The 27,376-nt window shown below is 33.4% G+C and overlaps 1 protein-coding gene across 1 annotated transcript; it reads right to left on the reverse strand.

The window, feature by feature from the left end:
- Positions 1 to 1,452: 1,452 nt before the first annotated feature.
- LOC21393372 (15-cis-phytoene desaturase, chloroplastic/chromoplastic) lies at positions 1,453 to 12,124 on the reverse strand. Its single transcript, XM_024168652.1, has 14 exons — positions 11,671 to 12,124; positions 11,462 to 11,594; positions 10,535 to 10,623; positions 10,049 to 10,106; positions 9,686 to 9,841; positions 9,024 to 9,172; positions 8,690 to 8,809; positions 7,873 to 8,086; positions 7,677 to 7,779; positions 7,092 to 7,139; positions 6,701 to 6,746; positions 6,340 to 6,527; positions 5,618 to 5,780; positions 1,453 to 1,878 (listed from the first exon to the last, which is right to left on the reverse strand). The coding sequence occupies exons 1-14, from the start codon at positions 11,902 to 11,904 to the stop codon at positions 1,819 to 1,821; spliced, it is 1,761 nt and encodes a 586-aa protein (XP_024024420.1). The 5' UTR covers positions 11,905 to 12,124; the 3' UTR covers positions 1,453 to 1,818.
- Positions 12,125 to 27,376: the final 15,252 nt, after the last annotated feature.

The raw sequence follows: 27,376 nt of genomic DNA on the forward strand, positions 1-27,376 counted from the left end.
TCAATTCTTCAAACAAATTCAATCACACCCTCGATTTTGAATCACTGAACGATGATAAACTCCATTCCTCGTCGATCGGCAGCACTCCACTCCTACTATATTTCAGGCGTGGTTAAAAAGCAAAGTGACGTGTTGGCAAGAAACTTTTTTACATTTGCGTACCCTTTAAATCCAATTAGAAGAAAAGTGGTCCGTTTTATTGATTTAAATTTAGAATTTAAATTTTATTATAATAAAAAATTTAAAAAAATAATCACATTTAATTTTTTTATTACATAAAAAAGTTTCACATAAAATCACATCTCAACTCAAATTAAAAACTCGAATTACCAAACTAAAAATGATCCTAGATAAAAACAAGTTGAAGGGTCACACAAATCCCAAAGTGAGGACATAGAGCCACCACACGGCTCTATAAAGCCAAGAAGAAGATGAATATTGCTTTGTACTGTATACATATTACGTGTTAAATATGGTATTTGCTAGCCTAATAATCATCTCCTTGAATGTACCAGCAGAGTAACATGGTTAGTTGATTTATTAGGGGCTATTTTAGAGCAAATTAAGATTTTTAGATTATTTTTTTATTGTTTAAGTATGCCGCCTCAGTATTAAATGGACGGAATGTAACAGAAGGGGTGTTTTCGTTAACGTTTAAAAATTCGAAGGGTGTGCGTATCACTTTTTAAAGTTCAGAAAGCAAGATGACATAGTAATTAAAGTTCGGAGGGTAAAAATAAAATTTACACTAATCTTTTAATCAACACAGTATAAAATGTGTATAGGAGTTTTCTACAGTCCTATACGGTAACAGGGAGTATATTTTATGTAACAATGATTCTTAAAAGATGATCTGAGATGAATGAATTCCTTCTTCGTTACAACTTTTTAAATTTATTGTAATTGTAAAGACAGATTCCTTGTTCTAGCTCAACCTTTCAACCTTCGCATGCCATTATATATTATACCCTGCTACATCTATCTATATTGATGCAGCGGAATGGAGAAATAATAGGATTTTACCGGCCCAACCTGGACGGAGGATTCTCAAATAGGAAATACCCCCAAATTGGAGAGAAAACTCGAGTCTAGTATTCAATTCTCAAATATTCAAAGTCTCCTAATATGATTACTAAGTCGCTATTTATAGCTCACATAGAAAGCGATAATAAAATAACAACTAAGATAAACGGCTACTAATAACAAAACTAAAGCTAAATTAAAAAACTAGAGCAAACGACAATAAAATATAAAAAACGATTACCTATATTTAGAACTCCCTACATCATATATCCACTGATAAGACACAAATGAGCAACACCCTATTCTGAGTGAGAATTATTGTATCTTATAATGGACAGTAATATCCTTGGAGGCTATCAAGATCAAATTACTAAGCAGTTATTTTCACTTGCTTTTAAGACATGAAAAACTGGATTCCTAAGAATACTCTACGTTCAACAAAACACTGATTTCTTCTCTTCATATCTTAAAAATGAAGGGCCCCATGACATCAAATAACCAATATTTCCAACTATGCAAGCGTTTACTCACATTAAGCATTCAAACAATTAGTACAAAAGAGGTGTGTCAAAAAGATTACTGTACAGTTCAGAAAAATGACTATTATATCGGCAGAAACAAGGAATGGCCAACGGTATGCTTCCTTACTTGAAGATATGCACAAGCAAAGTGCTAAAACAAGTTTGTACCTCCATATGTTGCCTTGCGAAGAAACCTCATTCACAAGCAGTAACCCATACTAATATAATGCTCCACTGTAACAGCAGACTTCGCCAGCTGAATCAAGGGTTATAGTTACCAACTTCCAGCCTTCGCCAAACTTCTTTGACCACGAGCAGCAAGCAACTCATAATCCTGCATATATATTATCACAAGGGGCTAAATGCTAGGCACGTTATAAAGACTTTTAATGTTTTGTTATTATTATCGAATCTTATTTTTCGTCATCAAGCTCATTCTTTCTTTTATTTCCAAACTGATTAAAACCTTTCCCTCTGCTCCTTTTCACTGCAATAAAAAGTCACCATTTACTCTCTCTCTCTCTTTTTCTTTTTTCGGCACTGTTCAAGAGTTTTCTATCGAACAATACCCATTACCAAAGAACTAATTCAAGAAAAACGAAGAAATCATAGCTAAACATTGAACCAAATATAAACATGGACTTTTCTGGAGGCAACAAAGTCGATTTCTTATGCCAGTTGTAGGAAAGGTTCTCATTCTAGTCACTGCCGAGATTTCAATCGAATGAAGTATGACAGAAATAATGAGAAAATAGTACACGAGAACCACTGGTTCTTCTAGGATGTTTGGGTCAAGTGGACTCGGGGGAAAGATTTAAAAAAAAAAAAAAAGAAAGTTAAATTTCATGACATACTAATACTAGAGTGACAATAGAGAAAAAGTAGAGAAAAGTACACGTTTTGCTATGGTTTTGTGTAAGCCTATTATTTATATCATTCTAAATAATTGGAATGCCATTATGGCCTTTTGTTTTCTCTTTGTTATTTGAATGTCAGTTGTTTATTTTTTAGTGAAACAGAACTTAAGAAAAAGTAGAAAAGTACAAGCAGAGGAAGAGTTTTCCTCACAGTGACAAATCTGAACCAGAATCACCAATCAAAAGACACAATAACTAAAGCCACGGAATTGAAATTAAAGAAAGGACCCCAATTCCTAACCAAATCTGAAAAAATTGGCCTACCAAACTCTTTGCCCCCGTTTGGTTCGCTGGTTTGAATTTTGATGATTTGAACTTTTTTAATTGAACAGAACTTAAACTGTATGGTTTAAATTGTAGTTCGAATTGGTGTTGGATGTGCAATTAAAATTTTCATCTGAACAGGGAATAAAATTTGAATTTATGTTTGGTAGGTGTGAAAAGCAGAGTGTGGAAACTTTTAACTGTTGCAAAATTCTTTGAACAGTCAAACTTAAGGGGGGATTTAAAGTCTAAATTGGACAGTTTAACTCAGTTCAAACAAGGAATATAATTCGAACTGTGTGCTTACCAAACATGAATTCAAACTGTGCTCATCGTTCAAACTGAGTTAAACTGAACTAAACCAGTGAAACAAACTAGAGCCTTATCTCTATAAACCCAAGTACAGAACCAAAGCTTAATTTTATCCCATAGGACAGAACTCCCTTCCATATGCTCTTCGAATAATCTACCATTTCTCTCTAGCCAAATGCCCTAGAAAACTGCTAAAATGGCGACTTTCCACAGAATTCTGCCCCTAAGACTAGAATGAGAGCGAGGAGATAATTCAATAAGCTCTAGGCAAGATTTAGGCATTGCCCACACCAGACCAAATTCCTTCAAGAAAAACAACCACACTTGAAAAGAATTAAGAGCGGTGTAAAAACAGATGGTTGGCCGGTTCCCCCTCGTTCCTACATAGAATGCAACATCCTGGTGAAATCGAGATAAAAGGGCTCCTTGGCTGCATCAAATCGTGAGCATTCAGTTTCTCAACGACAATAAGCCAACAGAAAACCTGAAGTTTAGAAGGAACTCGGGTATTCCATATGCTATTATATAAAGAAAAAGGGTGAAGCATGCCTATCAGCAACGGAACATAAGAGCGAACCCAAAATGACCCGTTTGGGGCTGGAACCCACACTCTTCTATCCTGCAGAACATCAATGAGATGGAAACCCTCCAGAATAGAAATTAGCTCCGAAACTAATAGGAACTTGTTAATTGGTTAGAGAAGTTAGTAGTTTGTTAAATTTGGATTAGCAGTTGGTTAGAGTAGGTTAGTAGTTTAAATAAGGGGTTTAGATATAAATGTGGGGAATCTGATCAGTGGGTTGTTTTAGGGAAAAAGAGTCTTGGAGAGTCTCCAAGCAGGGGAGAGTAACCAGTCTCTCGAATTACTGGACTTTACTTGTACTCTTTCTTAAGTTCTCAGATCAATAAAGTTTTTTAGTTCAATCTTTTGTTTCCCTTCTTGTAAGAAAGGGCCAGAGTCTATCATTTTGGTATCAGAGCATACTTTTCTGGGCATGGCTGAAGAGGAATTCGACGGAAGGTTGGATGAGTTAGAGAAAGAAATTAGAGAAATTCACGAATCAGTGATTAAGGGAACTGGGGAAGTTAGAGAAGTTAGGGAAACTTTTGCTCAAATTCGAAAGATGATGGAAGAATAGAGGCTATTCTGGGCAGCATCAGCGAGAGCAAAGTCGTCGACGGTGGAGGTCAGGGAAGCAATGCTGGCGTCTGAGTGGAGAATCGCGGCGGAGCAATGTCAGAAATCATTGACGAAGGAGACGCAACCTGTTTTAAGCGTCGATTTTGAAGATTCTTGCAGAGTCACAGCAGAATCGGGTGTCTACGGGACTGGGTTTCATGATTCCAGTCCAATTGGTTCCTATCTTCACGTGACTAGGGTTGGGGTTAGCAACTCCGGCGGGATAGGTTCCGATTTCGGCAATTTGGGGGCTGGGTCTCGTGAATTCAAGAGTCGTTAGGGCTGATTTTGGAGCGATTTTGACTGGGTCTTCGTACCACAGATTCAATGGTAGGCCTTCAATACCAATCCAGCTATTTCTTGCTTCAATTTGGACATAATCCCATCAAGAGTACATGCTCCACAGTTGGATGCTGGCTATGATGGCTCCAATATGAGACAGATTTTTTTCTGTTATCAGAGAATTCCTCTCCTTTTCATCCCAAAACCATGAAACTGCCCTGTCAGCTGCCATGGGAAATACCTCGATAGACCTGCCCAATCTACTTTCCATTAATCCTTTGACAACTTCCCATTGCATGTCGAATCTTTTTCTGAAAACTACAACCACCATCTTCCAAAGATTTCAGTGTTGTTGGGGGTGCAAACTCTTGCTTTGACAATAGTGAGTTTGCTAGTTTTCCTCTACTTTCTTTTCTCCATTCATGTTCTTTACTCCCCTCTTGTCTCCTGGATTTTCTTTCCTTCCATAGCTCTCTTCAGCTTCTTGGTTATTTCTCCTGTTGAAAAAGCTCTGGAGACAGCCTCTAAACTTTTCCCAACCTTGAAAAGCATACTCCCCTGGAATTACTATATTTCTTATTCCACCATTCTTTATCTTCGAAATTTTCATGAAGTCGCCCCCTTTGTTCCTGTTGCATTCTATTATCAGCTTGTAGCCCGTCCCTCTGTAAAACCTTCTGAATCCTCCCTCCTAGCCATTGATCAGAGCTTTGATGACTTGTATGCACAACCATGCCGCGCATCCTAGCTCCACTTGTATTGGAAAAACTGCGAACTCTGTTTCTCTCAGGAATCCCAATCTCTCTCCCAGAGTCATCTAATTTAAAAATGAATACTTTTGTATTTCGTTCTAAAATCTTGATCAAAGTGTTTGTACCTCATTTTATCGAGGAATAATCATCTATGAAAAAGACCAAGAATCTAGCCTATTAGAATTCTAGATAGGGAAGAGCTTCTCCCTCTACGATGCCCAGAAGGACCCTGACAAAAGGAGCCCAACTTCTAACAATAGCTGAAATAAAAACTACCAATTTCCTTATCTTTATGATTTAAGAAAGCTATCCAAAATTTTGATTTTTAGTCCACATAGTATTTCTGGTTTTTTCCCTAGAAATTACCTGTACAATTGACTGTGCACAAAACTTCCCTGAGAGAACAGCACCCTCCATTGAAGCCAAATACTTCTGTTTTGTGTAGTCGCCTGCTAAATAGAAGCCTTCTATAGGAGATCTTTGCAACGGACGACAAGGTTCACAATCTGGAACAGTTTTGTAAACAGACCTGAGATGATAATAAAACTGAATTCAGAAAGAGAAATGGAGTAACCCGACTACTAATAGTAATACCCAAAATCTTATTCATATTTTCTTTCCATCAAAGGGCACTGTTTTCGTTCATAGTTCTCTATTGGAAAGATGTAAATTTCTTTTTTTTTTATAAGAAAAACCTTTTACTGATAGTCATCAATTACAAGGAAAGAGGATGAGAAATCCTGATAGCAAAATAAAAAATAAGTAGGTCTAAGAATACAACACAGTAACATCAAAGTAGGTCGATTGGAAACATGTAATGAGGAAGTACGGTTATTTGTAATTTGTTTTGTAGTTTCGTTTTGGAGTTTTTGTCTTATTTTGACTTCCATTTTTCTTTTTGTTTTTCTTGTTTTGGTGGACTTCTTGTCCTCCTTTCTTGTAATTGGGTATTATCAATAGAAGGCTGCTTATTATATTAAAAATAAATAAATAAATAAACTCATGGGACTTTTTCAGACAGATTTTTCCTTTAGTGAACGGAAATAGCAGGAAAGAAATAGTTTAAATTATTGGCTATTGTGTCAAACCTTGGTGTTTTTACAACATGGTATTTCAAAATTTTTGCTTTACTCTGATCTGCCGCTATTTCATCAGGAAAGAGCTTAGCAAGTTCCTTCATTGTAGCATCAATAATTTCTGAGTCACTACATGAAATCCATTCTTCAGCTGGTGCAAAAACTAACTCCAGCATAGACTGGTTTGGACTGTAATATTCCTGCAATGAACAAGAAAACAGTACCATTACAAAGTTGGGGAAAGAAAATGAAAGGAGATGATTAGCCTAGTAAATCCTCATTTGTCTTAATTTTTGCTTCTTTTCTTTTCAACGAGTAAAGTAACAAATTTCTACCAAATTTAGCATGGATATTAGCAATAAACAGTAGTTACCTTACACGTTACTGACATATCGGCATAGACACTTAGGAGAGGACTTCTGCACGGTAAAAAGAAGTTAACATACAGAACTGAATATGAATAGCACATGAAAAAAAAGGAAAAAAAAAAGGACACGTCTATAATCACATGCAATCAGATGCCAGAAGCATCAGAAACACATATGCAGTCCATTTGCAACACTGGGAGCAGAACACATGATTTTATAGTCAGTTTCAGAAAATTTGATCAAAAGCAATAAGATTTTGAATCAGGAAGGCTCGGAAAATGATTAGGATATAATTTTAAGCAAACAATGGTGCAATGTCTTTTGATGAGGTTGAGTAATTAAAAAGTAAACAACTCAAAAGGATAGCATAAAAATAAAACAAAGTAGAAGAAGGACCTGCTGAAAAGCAGGTGATCATATGTGTTCTTCAATTTTCTGTCAAACCTGCAATTGAAGACAACTTTTATTGCCACCAGATCATGAAACTACAAGAAGTGAAATAATAATAAAAATAAAAATGAAAATAGCGTAATCTCACATCCCACAATAGAAAAGGCACTTTTTGCATCGTTGTATAATAGCTTTGGAGAGTGATTAGTAGCAAAGAATAATTCATCTTTAGACCCCAAATAATAGCTTGAAGGAAAAGCCTCAAATAGCTTTCCCTAATCCTTTAAGAAATATATAACCAAAGTCTAATAATCGCAATTGACTCTTTAAATGATTCGACTTTTTCATTTCTGGTAATTTCTAGGCAAATTAGTTGAAAATTAAATCTACAACACATATTTGGTAAGTTGTGAATAGAACCTTTTAACTTCTGAATTCCACCCATGCGTGATCAAGGACTTCATTGTCTAATGAGAATTTATTAAAATACTTAAGTGTGATTAGATTCTGGTGCTTGTGCGCGTGCATGCGTGAGTGTGCGCGTGCGCGCGCAAGACAGAGAGAGAGAGTGTGTCAGCATCCATCACTAACCATATGTGAACATTGATAACGGGAACTCCAACTAATTTCTCCAATTTCTTGAAATATGGAATCTCTTTCCAGTTGTCGGGCAATAAAAGCTTTAGGATATCAACTGTTTGGAGCAAAGTTATTCAAAGAATTAGCAAAATTAACACTCTGAGTTTCATTTGAACTTTATTATTTGAAAGGAAAGTGAGTTCTATACCTGGAGTCGCAAAAACGTATACATCCCCTTCTATCGCACTTCCATTAGTTAGTAAGAATCTCTTTACTGTTCCATCATCATTTAGGTCAATCTTTTGTATCCGTGAATTAAGCTCGACTTCACCACCCAATGACTGGATATGCTCAACTATCGGCATACAGAGTCTCTCTGGTGGATTCCCATCCAAGAAGGCCATCTTGGAACCATGCTTCTCCTGTTGATGTATTACCCTAAATTATTATGGTGTGGTAAGGAAGATGCATTCCATAGTATATACACCCCATGCAACTTATAAAAAAAGAAAAAAAAAAAGAAAAAGTCGTTGTAGATCTTCTAGAAAGAATGCACTTGGCAATATCTTGGCTTCACCTATTCTGCTTTCAAATGCTTCACTCAACACACACACACACATGCGCACGCACAAACACATTTATAAATGTATTAAAAGAACATGGAAAGGTTGAAAATTATAAAATGCAAAGACAAAACAATCCTTGCAGAGGTGGAAAGTTGTAGCAATATCAACATTCGCGCATCAGTATATTATACCTATCCAATTCCTCAAATCTCAGTCTGTTAGACGACTTGATCTAAATCGCCAGAAATGTTATTAATTCTGCAGTTGTAAGTTTAGTTATTCAAACTTAAGATCTAGGTTCCTTTATTAGTTTCTATGTGTTGGTATGAAAACAGTTCCAATTCCATCAACATCATGCATGCTGTATGAATAATGATTATTTTACTTTTCCTTTACAAGTGTTGATCTAGATGAGATGGGTAATATTTTGTGCAAACATTATGGTAAGAAGAACCATACCTGAAGAAAACGGTTTAACGCAATCAATATACACTGCATTGAAAGTTCATCAGGGTTGATAAAGTTTAGGGCCTTTGACATGGCAATAAACACCTCATCAGTTACGCGATCAGGTATGCCCTGGACCAAAAAAAAAAAAAAAACAACACCAACAACAACAATTATGTCATCACCTGCTCTTCATACTTGCAAAATATCCACCACGATTGGTAGAATACACATTAGAGCAACAAATAGAGAAAGGGAACATGCATAAATAAATAAAAACCATCATGGCAAGCATAGTAACTACTGTTATTTACTATCCCCTCTCCTCATCCTCAAACCACCATACCTGTTTTATCATCCATTCTTTAACGGTTAAACCATCTTGTGCTTCAACATAAGGCTGGCCACCAAGTATTGCTGGCAGCAGTCCGATTGCAAACTTGACTTTCTCTGGCCATGTCAGCATCTCATTGTTCCTTAAGATGGCCCATATTCCTAACATTCACATACCATTATATGAAAATTGTTTAGGAAACTAAAAACTTATTAGAGAAAAGAAAAACTAATATCAACAACTTAGATGACAAGCAGTCCTCCCAAGTGAGAAACAAACTGCTGCACAGCCATGAAAGGATGCATTTCATGCTGCAACTAGGGAAAGCACATACATCATGAAAAATACCTGAAATACAGTATGTACATGAAAAAATACCTACAGGTATAATGATATTCACAGAATTTACAGTCTTTGGCTTAGAGTTGTTTGGCCATTAGACAGATGGAGTTTTTTTGTTACTGTCACATATATCTAGCTCAAGCAATAGAAACTCCAGGAATAGCAAGATTTGGATCAACTAGATACATTAAGACTTCATTATGTGCACAAGCGACCAACTACTACAACTATTTCAAAATCTTAGTTTAATTTCTAAAAGGAGAAAAACCAAATCTGTTGCGAAAAAAAGATAAGGAAATAGTAAAGGCAATGACGTATTTCTTAGTTCTTACCATTTAAGGGTGCTGGCAGCACTTCAGGGAAATCAAATCGGCTGAACTCTCCAGGTTTGTTAGGCATTGCAAATATCATAGAATGCTCTTTCCATTGTAACCGATCATCAATTCCAAGCTCTCCAAACAAGTTCTGCAAATTTGGGTAAGCTCCAACTAGACGATACAAATAAAAAGTAAAATAAGTACTAAAAGTTCAAGCTAATCAACAAAGGAGCAATTTCCTAACCTGATGGGCAAATAATTTAAATAATCTTGCATGGAAGCCATTTAAAAGAACCCAAAGGTCCACAATTAGAAATTATAACACTAGGAAATTATAAGTATAAAATAAAAAAAAAAAAAAAAATGCATTCAACTTACAGAATATATGTAACCCTGTCTCATACCAATCTCCATCATCGTCTTTCCATGCTGCCACCTAGAAAAGAAGAAGATCCCAAATTAGCAAAAACCTTTTTCACTTTTAACTATTTTGGAACAACCCAACAAGAGAAAAGGAAGATTCCAAATTAACAAAAACCTCTTTGAGCCTTTCGAGCAGGTGCAATTCTCATTATGCTTTGGGGGTAAATAATTTTTATTGCCTTGCGCTAAACTAGTTCACTATTAATTATATTATTGGTCATGTGCTAGAATTAATCCATTCAGTATCTTTACTTCAGAACTCATGACTAATTCCTTGTTCCATGACTTAATTTAATAAACATAATACGATAGAGGTCTACAAAAGGAGCCTAAAAGTGACAGTGTTCAAAATGTTCAGCACCAATTACCAAGTGAACAATGAGTAACATAAAAAGCACCAGTTTGCTGTTAAAATTGGATAAACCAGATTAGTTTAAAAACCTTTCCACCTAAAACATCTCTGGCTTCCAGTAATAGAGGTTTATGACCTGCATCTGCCAAGTATTTTGCAGTACATAAACCGGCCAAACCTACAATAATTTGGAAAATGCTTAGCAGCAGACCACAGAAATAAAAAATCACGTATTAAAGTCTTTGACGTGTATGAACAAACTATAAATTCTGTTACTTATTATTCAGAACAGAATCGCAGTGAATCATTAACATAAATACAGAAGATTGTGGACTCCAATAACTAAAGCTGAAACATAAGACTAAACGAATAAATAACACAGCAGTCAATTATTCAAAAGCCAAAGCAAAGAAAGTCCTGCTAAGAGATGTTCTCTCACAAAGAATTCGCTCAAAGAACAATCCCACGTAGAAAACCTACCTAGAAAATTTTCTCTATGATGCCATTGCATAAAAAAAAACCACACCCTACCTCTATATACACTGCCAAATGGATTCCACAAATTTAGCATTAACCATGCAGTATCAAACACCAAACAGGGATTTAGCCTAAAATAAAAAAAAATAAAATAAAAAAAAAGAGAGAAGAGATAGAGAGAGAGAAGAAACAGGGAACTTAGAGAAAATTCTGACAACAAGAACAGTCAAGAAAATCAGGGTATTCTATGGCCCTCCGCATTGAATGTCCTACATCGTAACATGTAGAAGTAAAAAGTGCAACATAATTGATGCAATAACCATGTTGAAAAAATGTATCACTAGTCTGTGACCAAAAAACAAAAAACAAAAAACCACACTGTTGCAGTTTTTCAACTAGATTTGCAGATCGTTACATAGAATAACTGACATGTTACTCCTGTTTCTATATGTTACACCTTTGCCAATCATTATACACTCATCACTATACTGCGTAAAATTAAGATTTTAAAACAGAGAAATGCTCAAACTATTGTCTACCTGCACCAGCAATCACGACTTTCAAAGGTTTAGCCGGACGAGGAGAGCTACGAAAAGAGGCAGACAAGGAAGCAGCTTCTAAGAAGTTAACAGTGTTGTCCAGCTCGGGCCTTGGATAATCCACACAAACTACCTGTTCCACAAGCCAAAGCAACATAACCACAAAATTTTCAAGAAACAAGAAAACAATCAAGAACACACCAACAAACCTTCAATGGCGAAAACGAAACACCCTTCTTCTGTCTTCTACCAACAGCCCGAGAAGACGAAATTCTCGACCCGCGAGCCAAAAATTCTCCATACCCAAAAGCCAAAGAGTCCATCTTCTGCGAACCCAGATAGAAACAGCATCTGGGCATGTTCCCTCCGTTCCGACCATCCACGGCGGCGCTTGTTTTTTGCCAGCCCAAGTTGGCCGCGGAAACACAACCCCACTGAGACATTTCGTCGAACGGACGGCGGTCAAATTAAAAATATGATCAGAATTCACAACCCCACTTTTGTTTGTCGACTCTGGATTGAATTCCGGTGGAAGGAAAGATAGTGGAGAAGAAAGTGCGTGAGAAAGTGGTAAGCGTGGTGGGATTGAGAACACATGAGCTGAATTGGGTGAGTTGTCGTTTTGTGGGAGTGAGTGACGTTAGGCCGTTAGCCAGAGTGGGAGTGTTGGGGTTTGAATTGATGAATGGTCAGCGTTTGAGCATATTCTGTGATGGACGGTGAAATGGGTGAAGACAAATTAGCCGGTTGTTCTTTTGGTATTAGCATTTTAATCACTAGTGGATAAGGCATCTTTAGACAAATAACTAGTTAAGCACGCGTTGGCACGTGTGAGGCTTAATGTGAGAGTTAAATTATTTATTGAAAGGCTAATTTTGAGTTCTTGAATTCCATAAATAGAATTTCATTATTTCACTTACAATAGTAATAAATCATGAGAAAAAAAAAATGAATGTTTTGTAAACATGATAGGACTATTCTAACATAATTGCAAAGATTAATTACTAAAATTATCCATAATCTTTAAAACGTAACATTTATTTCTCATGAACAATGAAATGTTAACAAAAAAGCCTCATCCGTTAAGTTTTTAATGAGAATTTACATTTTAATTTATTATTTTGAGGATATTTTGATAATTCTAACATAATTGCAAAGTTTAATTACTAAAATTATCCATAATCTTTAAAACGTAACATTTATTTCTCATGAACAATGAAATGTTAACAAAAAAGCCTCATCCGTTAAGTTTTTAATGAGAATTTACATTTTAATTTATTATTTTGAGGATATTTTGATAATTCTAACATAATTGCAAAGTTTAATTACTAAAATTATCCATAATCTTTAAAACGTAACATTTATTTCTCATGAACAATGAAATGTTAACAAAAAAGCCTCATCCGTTAAGTTTTTAATGAGAATTTACATTTTAATTTATTATTTTGAGGATATTTTGATAATTCTAACATAATTGCAAAGATTAATGTGAGAGTTAAATTATTTATTGGAAGGCTAATTTTGAGTTCTTGAATTCCATAAATAGAATTTCAGTATTTCACTTTCAATAGTAATAAATCATAAGAAAAAAAAAATGAATGGTTTGTAAACATGATAGGACTATTCTAACATAATTGCAAAGATTAATTACAAAAATTATCTATAATCTTTAAAACGTAACATTTGTTTCTCATGAACAATGAAATGTTAACAAAAAAGCCTCATCCGTTAAGTTTTTAATGAAAATTTACATTTTAATTTATTATTTTGAGGATATTTTGATAATTCTAACATAATTGCAAAGATTAATGTGAGAGTTAAACACACGTTGGCACGTGTGAGGCTTAATGTGAGAGTTAAATTATTTATTGAAAGGCTAATTTTGAGTTCTTGAATTCCATAAATAGAATTTCATTATTTCACTTTCAATAGTAATAAATCATGAGAAAAAAAATGAATGTTTTGTAAACATGATAGGACTATTCTAACATAATTGCAAAGATTAATTACAAAAATTATCTATAATCTTTAAAACGTAACATTTGTTTCTCATGAACAATAAAATGTTAACAAAAAAGCCTCATCCGTTAAGTTTTTAATGAAAATTTACATTTTAATTTGTTATTTTGAGGGTATTTTGATAATTCTATGCTTTAGAATTTAATTTGAATTTAAACTAATTTAAATATTAAAAAAAAACCTTATAATTTTTTTTATTCTACGAAAAAAAGACTTATAAAATTTTTAACGTACATTCAATCAATAATGGATATGTCATAATTAAAAGTTCAAATTTAAATTAGTTTTAAATTCAAACTAAATTTTAAACCATAAATTTATTAAAATACCCCAAAATAATAAATTAAATATGAATTTTCGTTAAAAAAAACCTAATACATGGGATTTTTTGTTGAGATTTCATTATTCAGAGAGAAAAGATGTTACCTTTTAAAAATTAAAAGGTAAAGTATTATAAAAAGTATAATTCATGGGAGCTTTTGTAATTAATCCTAATTGCAAATGTAATTAGAGTTGATATATATATATATATATATATATTAAGTACTATAAGCCCACTAGTATGCTACCAAGGAAAGGCAAAGAGAATCAATTCAGGGTGAAAATGAAGCTATGAGAAAATCAACAAATGGTTTCATGTATATAAAGAAGGTATGCTCATAAGCAAAACTAGCACCTAAAAAATACCTTAAGAGTTGCACGATTTACACATAAATTCAAAATCAGGCATCTATTCAGGGCAAAGGAAAAGATAGAGGAAGAACTTTTAATGAGCCAGGTTAGATTTGTGCTTATAATTTGGTTAACTCTAACTTGTTATTTTGTTAGTTTTTAGTTGTTTTAGGAGTTATTTAATTGTTTTTAATTTATTTTACAGGTTAGGGTGTTGGCGATTTTTGAAGAGTTTTTAGAGTTTAAAAGTCAATATGAGCGTAGCAGCCTTTATGAGAAGAGCTTGGACGCCAAAACAAATAAAAAACAAGCCTCATGGTACAAAAACCCAAGTTTAGAGTGCCTCGGCTCCACACACGTAGCGCCACGGCGTCAAAGAAAATGTTACGCTTAGCGCTGCAATGCCACATTAGCAGAACCGCAGCGCTACTTCGAACGCATGCATGGAAATCATAGATTGCTGCCTAACATCATGGCACCCATTAAGAGAGACGCGCGCTACTTGAGGTGGTCACTCTGATTTGGGTCTTTTTCAACTTCAAAAAATTTACAAGATTGTCATTGTGACCTAAAGACTATAAAAAGGACTTTAAAGGTTGTTTTGTGCACTTTTTGACATCAAAGAAATGAGAGAAAGACTACGGTACAACTAAGGAGAAGAAGATTCATCCAAGAACGGAGTTCAACTTTGAATTCGACAAACAATTTTCTTCTTTCTCGTGCTTCTTATATTGAATTTCATTGTTATGATGTGTTCGGTTCAATTATGTTATAAATTTCTTTGCTAAGTCTATAGTTGTAGCCAAGACAATGAATATTCAGATCCAGTTTATTTTCTTTTAATGAAATAATTCATTAGGAGCCTTTCATTGTTATGATGTGTTTAGTTCAATTACGTGTAGTCATATCATGCTTTGCATATACGAAAGAACCAGCTATATATATATACACTAGAAACTTACTCTTAGACTTTGAAGTAATCAGTAATTTGAACATAATACATCGTTATACTTTAAATAAATAACGATTAAAATTCTTTCTTTAAAATATTAAGAAAAGACATTATAAGACATTAAGATTACCCAATCAATAGCCTAAACTCAAATAAATAAACTTTTAAAACTTATAGTGATTATCTGGGAAAATACTTTAATGCAGAAAATATAATGTGTAGTGGTATCCAAACCCTTGTCCCCATCACTCTGTGCCGACTAGCCAATCCATCAAGCGTTTGTAGTGCGGGAATTATCCCAAATTACCTACAGCGTGAATAATTTAGTGAGCTAGAGCTCAGTGAGTACAAATATTCCCCAAAAAAATATTTTTCACTTAATCTAATCATCCATTAAAATGCATGTATATTCATCCACTAAAATGCATGTCTATTTATACTTCATTATGGAATATCCATTTATTCTTTATTATGGAATGTCCATTTGTCATTTATGGGCCATGTGCACATATCGATGCGCGTGAGCATTGAAGCATCGGGGGAGCTACCCAAACGTTTCGTCCGACGACACACGGTCTACCTATTTAGGCTACTGGACCTCCCATCACCATGGGGCACGGAGGAATTCAATCTCTCATCCCCCAAGGCCGGAGGGCGACAGGACACTTAAACTTTCTTTTAATTATCTTATTCTTTTACTTAGGTGAGCATGTGATTTATGATTATGTTACATAAGTATAACTCAAATCTTAAGATGCATCTACTAAAGAATATTTAATTAAAAGCATACTTAAAGATTATCCTTATTCATCATTATATTCATCATCATTTATGCCACAAAAGTATATCATTAAAATATTATTAAGGCCATACATAGCATCATTCTTAGAAATCAGATCACAAAAAATTGATCCATATAGGCAAACAATGTTCAAACATTTATTTTGAAAATACATTTATTGTATTCATCATACATGTCACAAGGTATAACCATTTATAATTTACATTGTAAGAGAGACTTTATATTATATTCATTGTTCATCATCATTTATGCCACAGAAGCATATTTTTACAAATACTATAAGGGCATACATTTTATCACACCACAGAGAATCTATACAGCACAATTAGGCAAGCAATTTCTCAAACATAACATTTTAAAACAATTCATGTTGTAGGTGAGGTTTGTACTCACCTAGGCATCTGCACTTAGTGATTACTTAAAACAAACTTTTCGCGTGACATGGTGATTTTGTATACAATTAGTACCGACAATTGACTGTCAGTTCATCATTAAGGTTTTATGATTTGTTTTGTTTAGGTCATGCAAACTTGGTCTCTTGATCCTTTTTTGAGATTTAACCTCCTTAATCGTCATTTCCCTTATCCTTGCATCTTGAATTAACTAATAAGTTTAAATTTCTTCGTTAGTTAATCTCTCGTTAAACTTTTATTAATCATCCTTTACTTAGTCCTATCTTTACGCCTTAGATTAACTAGTAAGTTTAAATTACTTAGTTAATTTCTTGTTAGCTTTTATTAACCAATTTAGGTTAATTATCCTTTGTTCTATACATAACCATGTTTCTATCGTCAATTAATTAATTAATCTCCTGAATTAATTAATTATTTAAGTAATACCTGCTAATTAAATTTCATTTGTTAAATAATTATCCATCTTTTATTCTTAATTAATTAATTAATATCTAAATAAATTACGATAATTAAATATTTATTTCCCATCGTTAATTAAATTTCTAATTTAACTCACTTAATTAATTAATAACTATCCGGCTAATTTTTATTAATTATCCAATGGCTTTGAAAGTTAGCTAAGGTCACCTATAGGTTACCCCATTCAGTATCCTTGGGCATGTCCTATCCTCAAATGTTTCCATGGATGGGCTTGGACTTATTGGGCTTATTAAGCCTTAAACTTGTCATCTAGTAGGTTTTTTTAGGTAAACCTAAAGGGTACCTAATTCCTACTTGGGCTTTTGGGCCCATTTGGACTGTCATATTTGGATCGAATGATGACCACCTTTGGTCTTTCATGAAAACTTAAGTTTTAGTTTTGGGTTTTCGGATTCCCGAGGGGCAGTTTTATATTGGGAGAAAGAGGAAAATATGCTAAAATTTGAGATGAATTAAAATTAATAGGTCAATAGTTTACATAAGTTAATAAATAGGCTAAATTACTATTTTCGTCCATAACTTGTCTGGTTATGAACCATAACTTGAGAAGTTATTGTCCATAACATATTTGGTTATGAACCATAACTTGACAAGTTTGTCCATAATTTATCTAATTATGAATCATAACTTGATAAGTTATGGCCTATTAATTTCTATAGCTAAAAATTGGCCTATATACTTTCTTAAGCTTTTCATATTGGCCTATTTCCTACTATTTCCGTTTTATATTTAGAAAATTTATCATTTTACCCATAGCAGGTTTTGGTGATTCTAAACTTAAATGCCTAAGGTACTTGTTACCATAAACATTCTATCCTAAAGGGCTTGAGTTAAAACTCGGAGCTCAGTGCTCGTTTGACCTTTTTGCCCCTTTTAAGTTAAAGTGATCGTTTTGTCCTTAACGACTTTTTAGGTGGCTAAAAGGTTTTAAACTTGATTTCCTATGTCATTTATTACTTCACTCAGCCTCTATTTAACTTAATGTAGCTTAGCATTCAAAATTTTCTGAAATTATGATTTTACCCCTAACATCAAGAAAATTGATGTTCCTACCCCCAGTGTCGGGTTTGGACGCTTTTTGACCAGTAATTTCATTTTGAAATGAGCATCAAAACTCTCAACTATAAAGATCATTTTACCCTTGGTTAAAGTTTGGATAACACATTTTCCTGATACGATAACTTTTTATCCATGAGGAATCTCAGAAAACTCTAAATTGTGACTTTTCTCTACTCATCTAGATCTACAACATTGCTTATAGCAAAGCCTAATTCGTCCTCTATCTAGGATGTCCTTTGAAATTTTAACTTTTTTAGCTCTAAGGGCATTTTCATCCATAAAATGTTTTGAACGTTTTTTAAAAATGTACCAAAGTTTCCATACCTCAATAAATCATATATTAGCATATGAAAGCTCATATTTTCATGCCATAATAACCATTTTTCATGCTAAGCTCTAGATTTTATGCCCTACTAGTTCAAAGTTTGCATGTTTACAAGATTTATGTTAATCTAACAACCAACAATTTCTTTAACTTTATTTTTTATGTTTTTAAACCTTTAGATCTCAGGTATAAACCATAAAAATGCAGCCATATCAAGATCTACAACATCCAAGTTGCATAAACCATAAACTAGATACAAAACCGTAGAAATATCAACACTTTTCCTATACAAACAACATCAAACATTAAAGTTTGGATCTTGAGGTTTGTACCTTGGATTTGAGCTTGGTTTGCTCATGGAAACCCTTGATCTCTCCTTGATGAACACTCTAGGAGGAAAAGACGATATCTTTTAAAACTTTGAAAGAAGAATCTAAGACCTCGTTCATTTCACCTATTCGAGTTTTAGGTTTCTACAGTAAAAAGCTCTCAGAAAATATCACATCTAACTTTTTCTGCTACAGTGAAAAGCTCTCAGAAAATGTCACATCTCAGCTCGAATTGAAAACTCGAATCCGCGAATGAATAAAACCAAGTTTTTGGGCATGAATATCTTACCCAACTTCTTCCAGATCTCTCAATCCTCTAACTAGGAGATAAGAATCAAGATTTGAGTAGCTTGATGAGGGAAAATTTTATCAGAATTTCAAGTAGGGGTGGCCGGTTTTGGAGGAGAGAGAAAGAGAGAATTTTTGAGTTTTTGTTTGTTCATTTGTTGGTAGATCTAATCCTAGCCACTAATTCAAATTTCCATCAAATCCTAACCCTTGGATTGGAATCTCTATTTAAGACAACTTTTGATTTGATTTGTTCAAATCACAACAAATTTTATCTATGAGTTTCACTCTTATAGCTTGTTCGGTTCGTTAATTTAAGTTTTTAATTCGAGTTGAGATGTGATGTTGTGTGAGTTTTTTACTGTAGCAAAAAAGTTAGATGTGACTGTTTCTGAGAGCTTTTTACTGTAGTAAAACTCGAATTTTAAACTCGAATCAACGAAAAAAATGGGGCCTGATATATGGCATGACTGAAATTGTTGTTCTTAATACTATTGTAATGGAAATTCGTCCGTATTTATTATTCATTAACTGATTCAAGAACTTAAATTTTCGACATTATGGAATATGAATTCCGATCCTTACATTAAATTCCGTCTTGGAGGAAATTAAAAAGTCTCCGAGTATAATTCAGGATTTCTTACTTCGCATTCGAAATCTCGCGGATGTTCTTATTTCGAGAACTTCCGTTTCATAAACTTTTCATTCGACATTGAGCATGCAAATTTCATACTTGCGTTAAGTCACAATTGTGTGTAGAGTCTTAATGCACCACAAAAATACATGTCATCAGAATAAATACAATATCGGGAAAATTCGTTATCTGAATTTAAATTTATGAATTACAATATTGCATATCTTTTGGATACGCATGATACCAGGAAGATTTTAATATCTAAATTCTCGTTCATGATCGGAATCTAAATTGACCAATTTCTGACATTGCAATTACAATAGTTGTAAAACTAAAGAGTTCCTTAACTTTTGTCATAAAATAATTATGGCATAATTCGAGAGAGCGTATAAAGAAATTGTCATTTAAATTTTGACAAATTCTCAATATTCATCCCAACTAAAATTTATCAGAGGCGTAACGCAGTTTATTTAATTCAAACTGTAATCATAATTTAAATCGATAATCAAATCGAAATATGCTAAGAAATTCATTGTGTAACTACTTTGCGAAATAATTATTTTTTGAAACTTTAAAAAATTAAACACGTGTAACTTGTAGGTGAAAACTAATTCAAAATATGTTCTATCAATAACTATTTTTGAAAGTTTGCTCATTTGTTTCAAAAGGATCTACATAAAATTCGAACCATTTAAATAAGTTCAAATCTTATTATAAAAACTATTCTTAAAGATTTTTCCTTTTAAAACTTTTATCAATACTTTAAAATAGTTTAAGGAAAACTTACTAACTTCTACACAAGCATATACTTTAAAACTCATGGGATGATTTTTTTTTAATCGTAATTGGATCTTTTTAAGGATTGTAAATATTTAAGATAAGTATATGTTTAAGTAGTTTAAGTAACGACTCTAATTAGTAGAGCTACATGTTTTGTATTCAAGTTATGCCGACAAATTAATGTCAGTTCATTTCTAAACTCTAATTTAATTTATTTTAGTCATATGGGCTTAGACTTAATAACATTCTTAAAAGTAGTTAATATAATTATCCTTTACTAATTTTGTTTTCTCATGGTCCAACTATTCAATCTCTATCAGTTAATTAGTTAACTTCTATTAACACTACAACAAAAAAGGTCATTTGTGACGATATTTTTTGCGACGACATTTGTCGTCGCAATTACTCCCCGTTAAATAAAATAGTCATGTCTTCGCTAATAACTTAAATGTCGTCGCAAATAATTTTAGAGCGCAAATTTCAATAGCACGGATTTTTATCGTCAAGGTAATCCATTTTTTGCGACGAAATAATAATATATTTGCGACGACATTTGTCGTCGCAAATAATTTTATGTTATTTGCGACGACATTTTCTCTTTGTCGTCGCAAATAATTTTTTTAAGATTTCACCAAAAATTAAACGCGGGAAAAATGATTATTTGCGATGACATTTTAAATTTATTTACGATGACATTTGTTGTCGCAAATAATTTCATGTTATTTGCGACGACATTTTCTCTTTGTCATCGCAAATAATCTGTTTAAGATTTCACCAAAAACTAAACGCAGGGAAAATGATTATTTGCGACGACATTTTAAATTTATTTGCGACGACAATGTCGTCGCAAATAAGTTTGATGTAATATACCCTATCTTCTTCCTCTTCATTTTCCCCTGACGCTTTCTCTTTCTCTCTTGCTAAGTCTCTCTGCCTCTTCTTCCCCTTGCCGCCGCCGCCGCCCGTCGCCACCGGCCCTCTTCTCTCTCTCTTCCCTTCTCTCTTCTTCCCCTCTCCGGCCGCCGCTGCCGCTCTTGCCGCCCCGCCCCCGCCACTGCTCTCTCCTTTTCTCTCTCTCTCTCTTCCCTTCTCTCCCTCTCTTCCCTTCTCTCCCTCTCTTCTTTTCTCTCCCTCTCTTCCCTTCTCTCCCTCCCTTCCCTTCTCTCTCTTTCTCTTCCCTTGCTCGCCGCCGGCCGGATTCCGCCGCCGCCCCGCCGAATCGCCCGTCGCTGCCTCACCGTTCGATGTTTACCGGTATGTTTTACACACTCCGGTAACTTTTTTATTGTTTTTATGTGTTTTGTTGAGTCGTTTGTAAAGTGTTTGTAAAATGTCTAAATGAGGTTTCTAAACATTTACTATGAGGCTGTGTAAATGTTAGTTTATGACGTTAATTTAGAATTATTTTTGAACTAGTGGTTAATTTATTAATTTACACTATTTGTTAACATAATTAGATTTAATGCCGAGGAATGAAATTTTTTTGTGTATTTAAATGTGTTACTCTAGATGTTAATAAAATGTTAATTTCGGTCATGTTAAATTATGTTCGATGTTTCAATTTGATGTAGGCGTTTGATTTTTCGCCTTCGTCGCTGTTTGCCCGGTTCCTCCGATGTAATCCCGCTATTTTCAGCCCCAGTTTAGTGGGTTTGAACGTTGTAAGTTTTTTATATTTATTGTACTTTTAGTTTAAAATTGTTGTAGTTTTTAGTTGTATGAATTCGGGATTATGATTTTGATATTTGAACTATGATTTTCTTATATTGTTGAAATTTAGTATATGTTTGTGATTCTTGTTCTAGGTGGCACATCTTGCAGCTATGGTGTGCCGAAATCTTTTGAAGTTATTTTTTCTGCAGGTTTAGATTTTGGATCATAAGAAAAATAAGCCGTTATGTTGCCAAAATTTAGTTAGAAAACAAGAATTTTAATAAGTTCATTAACAAACTTTAATGAATAAAATTTAATTGTGTTAATAAAGAGTAAAATTAAAATTAATTAAACACATTAATATATTGTTATGTATGTTGTTGTGTATAGTTGAAATGCCGATTGATAAAAGTTGGATTTATTTGAGGAACCGATAGCAGCCCAACATCCAATTACCTATGATTGATCGTCTAGAACCAGTTGACCTAGACGCTCCTTTGCCTCCTTCAGATGATGACGGTCCTGATGATGATTCAGATGCTGGCGATGCTGCAAACTTAGACGATTAGTTTCGTTATATGTACTTTTTTATTTTTCACTTTATTTAGACTTTTATATTTTTTTGAACATTATATATGCACTTCATGTAGTATTCATAATATATTTTATAAATTTATTTAGATTTACTATTTTTAATATTAATTTATATTTCACTTTTAATGTATCTTAATAAATTCTATTCAGTATGTAACATAATAATGTTTAATTAAAAATATTAAAAATTAATTAATTGCCATTTTTTAAAAATTATAAAAAAAAATTAATTTCGGTTTTTTGCGACGACTTTTTTAGACTTGTTGTCGCAAAAAAATAAGATTATTTGCGATGACAATTTAAAATGTCGTCACAAAAAATAGATCATATCATGAGAAATTTGCAACGACGTATTAGCGACGATTGTCGTCGCAAATACATTTGCGACGACACTATGTCATCGCAAAAAATATTTTTGCGACGAATTATTTGCGCCGAAAAATTTACGACGACATGTCGTCGCAAAAAATCTTATTTATGATGACATTCAGGTTTTTGGGACGACTTTTTGTCGTCACAAAACCCCCCCTTTTCTTGTAGTGTAAATTTTATTAACTAATTTAGGTTAATAATTCTTTGCTAATTTTAAGCTTATTGCCCATCATTAACTTATTAATAAACTCAATTAATTAATTACTAATTAACTAACCAATTAAGTCTGATTAGCTCCTTTAGTCATCACTTGCCATTAATTAATTATCCAAGTAAATCCTATTACCTTAATTAAACAGTTAATTAATTATGCGGTTCACGGGTTTATCCTCAGGGAAGATTACCATTTTAACCCTAGTGGGTTTTTGACCATCCTAGGATTATAAGCTTAAGGCACTTTTTATTATAACCATTTTGACAATAAGGACCTTGAGCTAAAAACTCAGAGCTCGGCGTTCGTTTGACTTTTTTCTTCTTTGCAGTCGATTTGACCGTTTTGACCCTAACAGATTTTTATGTGACCTTTGAGCTCTAAACTCGTCTTCCTAAGTCCATTATTAATTTACTAGGTTCTGGAGCCTTCTAAACAGAGTGACCTCAAATTTTCCAAAAATTATGATTTTGCCCCTGACAATAGGAATTTTGGCGATTTTACCCCGGAGTCGGTTTTGAAGTTTCTACACCAATAGACTCATCCCTTAGTGTTTATGCCCTTAGAAATAAATGTAACAATTCTTTTAAGACATTTTGACTCTTAATAAAGATTTATTTATTTTATATATCTACGCATTGTCCTCTGTACGTTCATATTAGTTGAATGTATGAGAAGCAAACTGGAAGTTTAACACTATCAATCTAAATCTTTAGATTGTTCATGTAATGAGAAGAACATGCATAAGACATGAAGCCAAAGATGATAGTCTAAAGAATATGATTCGCAATCGAAAGAATAAAATTGGACGCTTTATTCATGTTAAGATTTTTATGTTGTCTACTTCCTAACAGAGACGATTTGTCTTGGTCATCAGAGGTGGGACTCTATGGGTAGAGACATTAATATAGTTCTTAGCGGTGGAATCTTTATTGGATCGGACCAAATTTGAATTGCTTTAATTAATAATTCCATTTGAATAAACCAATTCACTTTTGACGAATTATATGTGATCATCTTGATTCTGAGATGAATAATAAACCCGTATGCTCGACTTGTATCCATTGATGTACCAGAGGGAGACATCTGACATTATGTAAAGGTACGCTTGCTAGTACGTTGGGGGCATGACTCTTGTGGGTATAGATTAATTATTCAAAGATACGAAATCCATAGCTACTTATATCCCCTTATATCATTATCCATGGATTGGAAAGTACAAGCACTCGGTCATTAAACTACTTTGTGTTATCTAATAGTGTACTAATTGTATTGGTATCAATAGTAGATTTTCTGATGGAGTGGTAATGGAACATAACATAAATATAATTGGGAAGGTAAAACAGAATTTGACCTTAATTCGATTATGGATATCCTATAGGGATGACAGACTAATATAATGACTCATGCAGGAGAGTTATTTGGAGGTTTGTAAATATACTCTATAGATCGAGAGTGCAACTCTAGCCTTTTAGTGGAGTAGTATTAGAGTTTATAATCATGTGATGAACTTTGTAAGTTAACATGTACTGTCATGATTATAGGAGCTTGATCTATATATGTCCATCTGGTCCCTTTGCTAGCTCATATATTTTTCTATAATGATACGGCGTGTTTCCTACATATTGTTAACTTATGTTATTTTTGTAAAAGGCTCCAAGTCAATGTGAGATCGGTGATTAGTTCGAGAGTAATTTATCAGATGGATTAATTGATAAATTAATTATAGATAAATTGGTTGAATTATTATTTTGAGCTTTATTTAATATGGGAAAGCTATTATATGATTGTTTTAATCAAGTAACTTCTACATTGGGTTATTTGATTTAAAATTGAGGCTCTATGCAAGTTTTTTGTATTGAATAAACTTGGAAAAATAAGTTTTCGAAGCAGTACCAGTCGACCAGTGACGGAGGTTGGTAGACCAGAACATAAAAATCAACACGGAGTTTTTTTGTGTGGATCGGTTGATTGGTGGTTTTTATAACTATTGGGATCAGTCGATCGGTTATAATTGTTTACCTGTCAAAAAATGACTTTGTGCGAGTTTTGAAACGAGATAAACTTTGAGAAACCTAATTGTTCCAGGAATATGACTTCCTAAACTCTATAAATAGCCTGGTAAGTCCCATTATTCACTAGATCAGTAGAGAGACTTTTTGGGGGCTATTGGTAAAGGTTTCTGAGTGGAAAAACTAATCAATTCTCAAGATCTATTTTTCCTTTGGCTCTATTATAGTTGGAAGGAGTTCAAGAATACCAAGGGAAGATTGAACAACGTGTGCTCACTCGCACTCCGATGATGGAAACGAGAATAGCAAAGAAGACTAGTTGGTTGAGGCTCTTCCGTTGCTGTTTGGAACGCATTGAACTGTCAGACGTGTTGTTTCCATAATCTCTGAAGGTATGATTTAATCTTTGGTATTTATGTTATATAGAATCATGAACATGTTCTTGGTTGGCTTTGGCATTGATTTTAAAATTTTAGAATTTCACTGCGCACTCGATGCCATTTTTCTAACAATTAGTATCAGAGCCACAGTTATTTTGTTTATGATTATGCTATGTACATAGATTAGTGATCTAAAATATCTTCTTATGCTTGAATTAAGATTTCTGAGAGTTGGCACTGTAGGGTTTCTATATTTATTGTTATAATGAACGTATGGCAAATGATTATTAAATAATTATTATTGATTATTATTTTTGGTTAATTATCAATAGTTTATAATTAGTTAATTTTTGTCGGTTATGGTTCTTTAGAGTTTAGAATTGCCATATAGGAATTTTTTTCTGATTGTGTAATTAGAAGTACGGCCGATCATCGTCGTTAGGTTTATTTAATTTTCTTTCATAAATTTTTTTGTGAGCCGATAACGGTATAGGAATTTTTTCTTTAAAGATGAAGGACGTAAAGATTTCTAATTCTCTTGGTTTATAAAATTATTTTATGTTTGAATTAATTGAAAAACTGGTTGGATTTTAACTTTTCAAATTTTGGTGATGATTTTTTAAATTGTCAAAAATTTGAAAAATTCAAAAAAATCTAGAACATTTGTGCACAAGCACCGGTCACCCAGTGAGGTTATATAACCTCTTGGACCGGTTGACTAGTAGTAACGTGGAACACATATTCTAAGCAATTTTTGAGATTTTTTCAAGAACACAAAATTTAATTTATGATAACTAGAATTTGATTATGATCAAGAATAGAGAGCAACCGGGAAGAATACTAAATGAATAATCGATATATATTTCGATTAATTTTTGTAATATATATTTTATTTTCTCTAGAATAGAACCATAATATTCATAGATAATGTCATTGTTTGACATTTCTATGTATTGTTATAGATACACATATATTTAATTTCAAAGAACGTATTGCAAAAAGCACACATATATACAATCCACAGCCCCACGTCAAGGGCCCCGGTCATTATGTTGTACCATATTCATTTGTGTTTCTCTAATAATATTATAACATATTAATTAAGAATAATGTCACATAAACTAAAATGTCATTAAGAGACACAAAAGATGATAGGGAAAAAGAGACATGAAAGCAATAGTCGTCCAATCATATGAGGGAATACTGAATCCATCATTTTAACAAAATTGAATTAGGTCTTTTCTATTCAGTTGAATTGAATTAGGTCTTTTGTATTCTGTTGATAAGCCTTTAGAATTTTTAAAGTGAAGAAAGGAATAGAGCAATTTTGACAAACCGTTAAAATAGTTCTATATTGGATATTTGACTCCCAACATTGGACCTTTGATTTTTTCCCCCTTGAGCAAGTCAAAGGTCCAACATGTCTATTATCAAAATCATCCCATATCTATAAAAAAAATTACACCAGCAGGAAACTATCTCCGATCACCGGCGACGAGCATAATTTGTCAGATTATGTTCATAAATTATCAAATTATTTTACTATTTTCAATAGAAGAGAAGTTGTCTCTGGCTCCAGCGTCAATTGTCAATCGCCAGCCAGCGGTCTCTGGCTACCTAGGCTAGTCATAATCAGTCAGATTATGAGTCATAGTCTACCAGATTATGGCAACATCCAACTATTGGTCTCTAGTCACCGATTGCCAGCTTCGGTCATAATTTGTCATATTATAATCCATAATCTGTTAGATTATTTTCAAATTTCAACTATAAAATGTCAGATTGTCTCCAACTCCGGTGTCGGTCGCAAGAGCCGACACCGACTAATAATATGTCAAATTATTCTTCATTCGTCATATTTTGTCAAATTATGTTTCATAATCTGCCATATTATTTTTTTTATTTTCAACTAAAAAATGAAAAGTTTTCTCCGTCTCCAG

Source organism: Morus notabilis, unplaced genomic scaffold (genome assembly GCF_000414095.1).
Source record: "Morus notabilis unplaced genomic scaffold, ASM41409v2 Scaffold837, whole genome shotgun sequence".
In the NCBI taxonomy this organism is placed as follows: Eukaryota; Viridiplantae; Streptophyta; class Magnoliopsida; order Rosales; family Moraceae; genus Morus; species Morus notabilis.

What these genes read in the sequence shown, in the direction of transcription:
- LOC21393372 (XM_024168652.1), bottom strand. Translation starts at nt 11,904, where the DNA reads ATGTCTCAGTGGGGTTGTGTTTCCGCGGCCAACTTGGGCTGGCAAAAA. An exon ending in AGTCGTGATTGCTGGTGCAG is followed by an intron (nt 10,624 to 11,461) that starts GTAGACAATAGT and finishes AAATTATTGTAG; the next exon opens with GTTTGGCCGGTTTATGTACT. An exon ending in GACAGGGTTACATATATTCT is followed by an intron (nt 9,842 to 10,048) that starts GTAAGTTGAATG and finishes TGTATCGTCTAG; the next exon opens with TTGGAGCTTACCCAAATTTG.